This window comes from Penaeus japonicus, unplaced genomic scaffold, assembly GCF_977035675.1.
Source record: "Penaeus japonicus unplaced genomic scaffold, GWHDUDI00000001_assembly GWHDUDI00000024, whole genome shotgun sequence".
NCBI classification, from domain to species: domain Eukaryota; kingdom Metazoa; phylum Arthropoda; class Malacostraca; order Decapoda; family Penaeidae; genus Penaeus; species Penaeus japonicus.
Genome location: NW_028234426.1, coordinates 6,555,953 through 6,564,181, shown reverse-complemented (window position 1 = coordinate 6,564,181; position 8,229 = coordinate 6,555,953). Strand labels below are relative to the sequence as shown.

Below are 8,229 nucleotides of genomic sequence, written 5' to 3'. Positions count from 1 at the left end.
TCCTCCTCCTCCACATTTTCTTCCTCCTCCCCCTCCACATTTTCTTCCTCCTCCTCCTCCACATTTTCTTCCTCCTCCTCCTCCACATTTTCTTCCTCCTCCTCCTCCACATTTTCTTCCTCCTCCTCCACATTTTCTTCCTCCTCCTCCTCCACATTTTCTTCCTCCTCCTCCTCCACATTTTCTTCCTCTTCCTCCTCCACATTTTCTTCCTCCTCCTCCTCCACATTTTCTTCCTCCTCCTCCTCCTCCACATTTTCTTCCTCCTCCTCCTCTTCCACATTTTCTTTCTCCTCCTCGTCCTCCTCGTCCTCCTCTTCCTCTTCCTTACTCCACCTTTCCCAGCTAGAAGATTTAGACATAGAAAGTTATTTAATAAAACAAAAAGGATATAAAAGATTCCAAACTAATGGTCTTGAATTATTCTTGCCCTGAGAGTCGCGCATATCTATCCCACCAATTGGAAGACGCATACCCATGTTACTAATCTGCTCCTATCTCCTGTGCACAGATGAGGGCCAGCTAGTGTCACCATGACGACCACGGACCGAGGCAAGGTGGTTGATCAGGGGGAGCAAGGGGGAGGCTGTGGGAACGCCAGCAACACCCCCCCCTCGTCAACCGCCTCCTCCAACTCCAACTCGAATTCTTCCACAAATTCCATCCCGCCCAGCGGAGTCCTGGTGCCGGGGGGACCCAAGGGACCAGATGGCACAGTCATCGAGGAGGTAAGAGGATGGGATGGTTGCGGGGGGATTGAGGGTGGAGGGGAGAGAAGGCTGAGGGTGGAAGGGAGAGAAGACTGAGGGTGGAAGGGAGAGAAAGCTGAGGGTGGAGGGGAAAGAAAGCTGAGGGTGGAAGTGAGAGAAGGCTGAGGGTGGAGGGGAGGGAAAGCTGAGGATGGAGGGGAAAGAAAGCTGAGGGTGGAAGGGAGAGAAAGCTGAGGGTGGAGGGGAGAGAAGGCTGAGGGTGGAAGGGAGAGAAAACTGAGGGTGGAAGGGAGAGAAGGCTGAGGGTGGAAGGGAGAGAAGGTTGAGAGTAGAAGGGACAGAAAGGTGAGGGTGAAAGGGAGAGAAGGCTGAGGGTGGAAGGGAGAGAAGGCTGAGGGTGGAGGGGAAAGAAAGCTGAGGGTGGAGGGGAGAGAAGGCTGAGGGTGGAGGGGAAAGAAAGCTGAGGGTGGAGGGGAGAGAAGGCTGAGGGTGAAAGGGAGAGAAGGCTGAGGGTGGAGGGGAGAGAAGGCTGAGGGTGGAGGGGAGAGAAGGCTGAGGGTGGAGGGGAGAGAAGGCTGAGGGTGGAAGGGAGAGAAGGCTGAGGGTGGAAGGGAGAGAAAGCTGAGGGTGGAGGGGAGAGAAGGAAGGAAGAGGGAGGAGGGAGGAGAAAAGAGAGAGGTGGGAGGAGAAAAGAGAGAGGTGGGAGGAGAGAGTACAGAGTACAGAGTACAGAGTGCAGAGTACAGAGTACAGAGTACAGAGTACAGAGTACAGAGTACAGAGTACAGAGTACAGAGTACAGAGTACAGAGTACAGAGTACTGAGTACTGAGTACTGAGTACTGAGTACTGAGTACTGAGTACTGAGTACTGAGTACTGAGTACTGAGTACTGAGTACTGAGTACTGAGTACTGAGTACTGAGTACTGAGTACTGAGTACTGAGTACTGAGTACTGAGTACTGAGTACTGAGCACTGAGCACAGAGTACTCTATGTACATGACATACTCATGCTCCTGCTTGTATACAATATGATACCTGCTCATTTATGTACCTTAAACTTCAACTCACTCACACTCACTCACTCACTCACTCACTCACTCACTCACTCACTCACTCACTCACTCACTCACTCACTCACTCACTCACTCACTCACTCACTCACTCACTCACTCACTCACTCACTCACTCATTCACTCACTCACTCATACTCGTACTCATTTACTCACTCTCATTTTCTATCATTCACTCATTCATATGCTTTTGCTTACTCAGTTGTGCTTGCATAAACTCACTCACATCTTCACACCTTCTTCATTACACTCACTAAATCCCATGCACTCGCACACAAGCCCACGCACATTTACACTCACGCACACGCACCTGTACACTCATTAGCACTCTCATTGTCACTCTCACTCTCTTACTATTTGTAGCATGCAAGAGTTTAGCAGAGGTTTGTATATTGATGTCAGTGTTATCTGAAAACTGTAAAAACTCTTGACATCAGAAAACTGTTGGAAAAATATGAAGTGTCTGTGTGTGCTGTAAAACTACCGGAATCCAAGATGACTATGTCTACAGGGTTACATGATCTTTTTTTTTTGTGTGTCAGCTAAAGGAGGTATTTGGATGTATTTGGAATTAGCCGGTAACTCTACCTTTTAATGAACATGAAAGTATTTGAGTTGGCTGATGCAAGGGAACGCTAAGTCAATCTCGGAGGGAAGCATAAGTAAAAGTCTTCGGGATTTGTTGAGCTTAATGAGGCCAATAGACAGGGTTTGGCAGGCATCATGTAATGCTAAGGGTGACTGGTTACTTAGGTAGGGGTGGTGGTTATATTTATAGGTAATGAGGGTTTATGGTAGAGTCTTTGCAAAATATCAATATCATTTTAATGGATTTTGATGTTTGTTATATTCCTCCCAATTATAGGTTGAGAGTAGAAATATGTAGAGCTAAGTCTAAATCTGGGTGTGTCCTATAGTACAAGAAAAGAAACTCGCCATCTGGGACATGTTTTGTGGGAGTGCCATGGTACTGATTTTTACTTTGTCATCATTATTATTTTTTTTTAACCCTTCCAGGTTATGACTGCAGTTGTTGGTAAAAAGCAGCCAGTGAGAGGACAAGCATTCCGAGCGCCTAATGGAGAGTATGTTTCCTACCTCTGTACAGATGATACAACTTTGTATCGTCCAGGAGGTAAGTCCTTACAATACCTAGACTTTCTCTGGTAAAAGTTTTTGTTGGTGCTTGGATATTTATTGTCCCTTTTTGTGTATTGTAGTCATACTTTTGTCTATTTTGATAGATATTTGCTGAGACCTTTGTTGGTGTAATCAATTTTTTAGTGTCATCCTGTTGAGAAATATAGCTTTAAGTAATAATACAGAGCATTTTAATCCAGAGAGATGTTTTTGCAGATATCCTGCAAGTGTTTGCAGGTTATGTTGTTCCCATGATATTCTGTGAAAACTTGAATGTCATGTGGTGTTGTGTAGTAGGTATAGAAATTTTTATCCTCCTGCAGAATCTGTATATATAGAGAGCCAGAGAGCTGACCAACCATTTTTCATCTGCTCAATTCAAGAGTTTCGTAGGGTGAGTGAGCCTGAAGTAACTATCCTGCTTCTTTTTTGTTTTGTCAATGTTCCATATACTTGGATATGAGACATGAAATATGTTTGTTGCATAGCATGTCGTCATGAGTGCTGCATATTTCATTGAAAAAATGGTAAATTCTGTATACAAGGCAGAGATATTATTTGTATAAAGAATGCACAACATTTTGTTTTATGCAAAATTGTCACTTCCTTATATTCAAGGAAGTAGACAAACAAGTCTCTTTTTGTGAAGAATGCAGATAGTCTAATTTCCCAATTTTCCACAGAGTAAAAGAGACACTTTAATGGTAAACATTAAGTGGTTCTACAGACCTTCAGAAGTACCAGAAACAGTATACCAACGGCTTGTCCAGGATCGCAACACAGAGAACAGTTAGTTATGAAATTTTATTGTAATGGTGTTTTGATTATGATAGTAAGTTATTCTGAAATGTCTGTACATTATCTTAGTTTAACCTGATTGCAATCGGGTGTTTCTGGCTCCGCCCAGTCTTAATGCCTGGGTATTTCAAACTTATGATCACCCGACCATGATGTGATACCGCATCCCTGATGGCAAGCGCTGCCGCCACATGATGTGATATCACGTCGCCTGAGAAAGGGACCAAGATTACGGAAGTATAGTCTATATCCTCTTTCTTATTCTTTTTCTTTTTGCTCATACCTGGTAGTTTAAAAATTGCATATGCATGATGAGGTCATATTTGTGTTGAAGAAAGTTCGGTCTCATATTTAACCTAATGATTACGCAGAACTCTTATTATGATGTGGAAGTTTGAGTTCAGAATACTCAGTGTATGATGATGATTACTTATCCTTTAGATTTTTTGCTTCTAAATGTACACATGATCTTTTAAAATTTGGTTCTTATTTAGCGTTGCATGGCACCAAAGAAAGGATTAATATAAAGTTGCTTAGAACTTAATGAGCAACAGACAATTATTACAAAATGCAGAGTGCCTTCACGTTTTTTTAAGTGCAAGTCTTAATCTCCAGATAACTAGATATTTATAAAGATATTTACTAAAATTGATAGTTAATTGTAGAATTATCTTCTTCACATTATGAATTCATGTTTATTCTTTGGAGTTATTTCAGATGACCTTTCTGTTGGAGTAGTGTGTTATGTATAAATTGAAATGAGTTTCATTGCTTATCAAACATTGCATATCACCTTTATGCAGGGTGGCTTATCCATGTAATGCTCACACTCACACTCACACTCACTCACACTCACACTCACACTCACACTTTTGCCACACACCACATTCACACCCTCACTCACACTCACTACACACCTTTACTGACACTCACACTCACCACACATATGTACCAACACTCTTACTCACCCTCACACCCACTCCCACTCCCACTCCCACTCCCACTCCCACTCCCACTCCCACTCCCACTCCCACTCCCACTCCCACTCCCACTCCCACTCCCACTCCCACTCCCACTCCCACTCCCACTCCCAGACCTTCAATCACCACATATATTTACTTTACACCACCCAAATACTCTCATCACACCCCCACCCCCATATTCACCATACACCACACTACCACACTAATTACACAGGAACATAATTTGTCTATCAGATATTCAGGGGACCAATAGATATAACCTACAAAAATACCTAAAATATGTGTTTCTTTTTCCCTTCAGATAATAAATCTTTAGTTACGGATGATCCTGTGATCAAGTCACGGGAGCTCTTCATCTCCGATGCAACAGATTCGTATCCTGTCTCTGTTTTACGAGGGCTATGTCGTGTGGATCACTACTCAGACATACATTCCGTGAGAGACTTCAATCCGGAGGAGAATGCGTTCTTTTATATATTAGGGTACGTTGAGGTGGAGAATTGTGGTGGTCATTGAAGCTTATCAACATACTTGTAGAGTTGTGAATATATGAGTGTATGAGAGATGGAGGATAGATAGTTGTGGAAAGTTTGTTCAATGCTTTCGTCAGCTGTTCGAGAATGGGAGGTGTACCTTGTCTGTAACCAAGCTTCCTTGTTTAAAACAGGTATAATCCTGAGACGAGAAGACTGGCATCTACGCAGGGAGAAATCCGTGTTGGCCCTTCACATCAAGCAAAACTTCCTGAATATAGGTTAGTGCTGTTTTAATCAAATGAAGCTACACTACAATCGAACTGCCAATTGTGGTGTCGCACAATGCTAGTTTGATTTCTTTTGTTTACCATACTTCTGCATTCTTGCAGTCTTTATCCATAAATGTTTTTGGCTATTTTGGGAAAGCTGTACTTCTGCATGCAGAGACACAGCACAAACTTTCCTGTACCTTGCACACTAACAAACATGGTCTAAAACTCAGCCTCTAACCACTCATTAACACTTATCGTCAGGCAAAAAACTCAACCATCTCTACAGCCTTGACAGCTGTCAACAATGGGTTGATGCTTGGATAATACCATACTCACTGGTGTTATTTGCTACATAACTGATAAATGCAGCTCAGAACTGTCAAACTTTCATAGCATTTGGAGATTGTTCAACATTTCCTGTAATATAGATCTCTAATTACTTCTAATGCTTAACTAGCTGGAACTTCTAATCATTAACTTGGTTGTGACATTTAGAAGAATTTTTTTTTTTTTGTCACTTTAAGGAATAACAAGATCAGTGCTAAATGTGTTTTTATCTTATTTGATAGGAAAGTAGTGGAAATTTGCAAAATAACTTAATTAGTTATATTATTAGGATAGTAGGAAATGGGTAAACAGATGATAGATCAGTCACATTATATGCTTTGGTTTAGTATTTCCTTTTTTTCTTATTCTTTCTTAACCCATTCACATTGGGGTGATTCCGGCTCTGAATGGTCGTAATGCCGGGGTTTTTGAACGCATAAGCCTAACGCCTTGAGATTCTCGGGTGCACAAGCCGCTAGCCTGGGCTGCCCGGTCGCTCACCCCGAGCGCTGGCCTTGCCCAGATATCTTGTCAACGGCGTCTGACGCAAAAACCACGAAACGTGTCAGCACGTCATCCGGCGCGAATGGGTTAAAGAATATAGTAAATATTGCCATGTGGCTTCAGAAGGGCATTTCCAAATTTCAGGGGGAATGTGATTGTGGAAGAAAGGCCAGAGGTGTGTGCGGACTGGGAAGAGCAGCGCTGGGTGCCAGGAGCCTCTCGAGACACAGACCTCCTGATGTACTTGAGAGCAGCAAGGTCCATGGCTGCCTTTGCCGGTCTCTGCGATGGAGGCTCAACCAATGACGGTTGCAATGCGGCATCACGGGATGATACTACCATCAATGCTCTGGAGATGGTAAGATTATTTTCTTAGGGCTTTCCAAGGAGTCATTGAAGATAAATATCAAAGAACATTTCATTAAAGGAACTGCTGATATATTTTGTAGATAATCTTGATAATGATAATAATTTTGTTTTGTTTCAGCTTCACAACAGTGACTATGACCACGGTAAAGCACTCCAGGCACTTGTCAAGTGCCCTGTCCCAGATGGCATTGAGAAGAAGTGGTCAGAAGAGGATAGAGTAAGTATCTCTCTCCTCCTTCATTTTGTTTTATGTTCCCTTTAGCAATGAATGGAGAATATGCAGTAATTATTCTCAGAATAATGTGCATGCTAGACAATATATGGCAAAAGTCATGAAAAAAACAACACATTTTTTATATTATAGATATCCAATGATTTGAGCTGAAATTGTTATGTATTAAAGTAGCAAAAAACATCATCATCATCCTGAACCTTACTGGCAGTTGGAGTCATAGTTATTTTTATGTTTTCTGAATGAAGATCATATTTATCTAGTACCAATGATGCTATATGGTACTTACTTGAGGAATTTGGACTCATATCATTTTTGTTTATTCATTTTTTCCAGAAACGGTTTATGAAGGGTCTCAGACAGTATGGGAAGAATTTCTTTAGGATACGCAAAGATTTACTGCCCCACAAGGAAACTGTAAGTTCTCACTTTGTACAATATTCACAACTGGTAATGATGTTACAATTTTTGAATGTGTGTATTTGAAAGAACCTTTGGTTGAACAAATAATGCAAAACACCTGTTAAGAGTATATTGGCCAATTTTTACACAATTCTTCATAGGGAAGACCATTGAATTTGGACTTCCGGGTTTAGAATAGTGTGTTGGGCTTTTTAAAGATATGGACTACAGTGGAATGATTTCTTTTGTCTGCCATCTTTCCAGAGTGATCTTGTATCCTTCTATTATCTATGGAAAAAGACACCAGCTGCTGCTGGACACAGGCCACATCGCCGTCACAGAAGGCAGAATGTTCTGAGAAGAATAAGAACCCCTCGTGCTCAGAGAAATACAGGTCCAAGTGACCCCCTTGATCCGTCATCCGCCTCGGAAAAGGACGACGACTCTGACGATTCAGACTCGAAGGACCGTCAGGGATATCATTGCAGACATTGCTATACTACCTGTAAGTGGCTCAGATAGGAAGTTGGCCAAATCAGAATTGTCATAATGGATTAGTGATTTCCTTACTTGATGTGCCTTTACTATGTATGCATTATTTATTTAATACATTGTTACTGAAGTTGTGGGGAAGTTAGGGAACAGATGCCTCTTTTTAAGTAACTGATTAGAATAGTTTATTGATAAATATGTCTTGGATAATCTGGCAAAAGCTAAGTGCTACATCAAGGCTCTTCTAATTCTACTTTTTCATCCTGCCTGCCACAGCATCACGTGACTGGCACCACGCTGGGAAGGACAAGCAGCTGCTGTGCTACGAATGTCGCATCCACTTCAAGAGGTATGGAGACCTGCCTGTTATCACCAATCCCCGTGAGCCACCTCCAGGAACTGGTCGCCCGCCCCCCACACCAAACGAGGAAGACCTACGGATGCGCACCCGA

The 8,229-nt window shown here is 42.4% G+C and overlaps 1 protein-coding gene across 7 annotated transcripts in view; it reads left to right on the top strand.

The window, feature by feature from the left end:
• Positions 1-478: 478 nt before the first annotated feature.
• LOC122267757 (uncharacterized) overlaps positions 479-8,229 on the top strand; it is a 35,701-nt gene continuing 27,950 nt past the window's right edge. For 5 of the 7 annotated variants that reach the window (XM_086550620.1, XM_086550619.1, XM_086550617.1 and 2 more), the window contains exons 1-11: positions 479-728; positions 2,800-2,917; positions 3,246-3,331; positions 3,606-3,711; positions 5,005-5,185; positions 5,371-5,457; positions 6,427-6,640; positions 6,770-6,868; positions 7,220-7,300; positions 7,550-7,790; positions 8,054-8,229. The exon at positions 8,054-8,229 is cut by the window's right edge and continues 165 nt beyond it. In XM_086550620.1, the coding sequence (XP_086406746.1) occupies positions 534-728; positions 2,800-2,917; positions 3,246-3,331; positions 3,606-3,711; positions 5,005-5,185; positions 5,371-5,457; positions 6,427-6,640; positions 6,770-6,868; positions 7,220-7,300; positions 7,550-7,790; positions 8,054-8,229 (1,584 nt within the window). In that variant the 5' untranslated portion in view covers positions 479-533. The remainder of the gene's footprint in view (positions 729-2,799; positions 2,918-3,245; positions 3,332-3,605; positions 3,712-5,004; positions 5,186-5,370; positions 5,458-6,426; positions 6,641-6,769; positions 6,869-7,219; positions 7,301-7,549; positions 7,791-8,053) is intronic. The other 2 variants (XM_086550616.1, XM_086550621.1) reach the window with 1 other exon arrangement.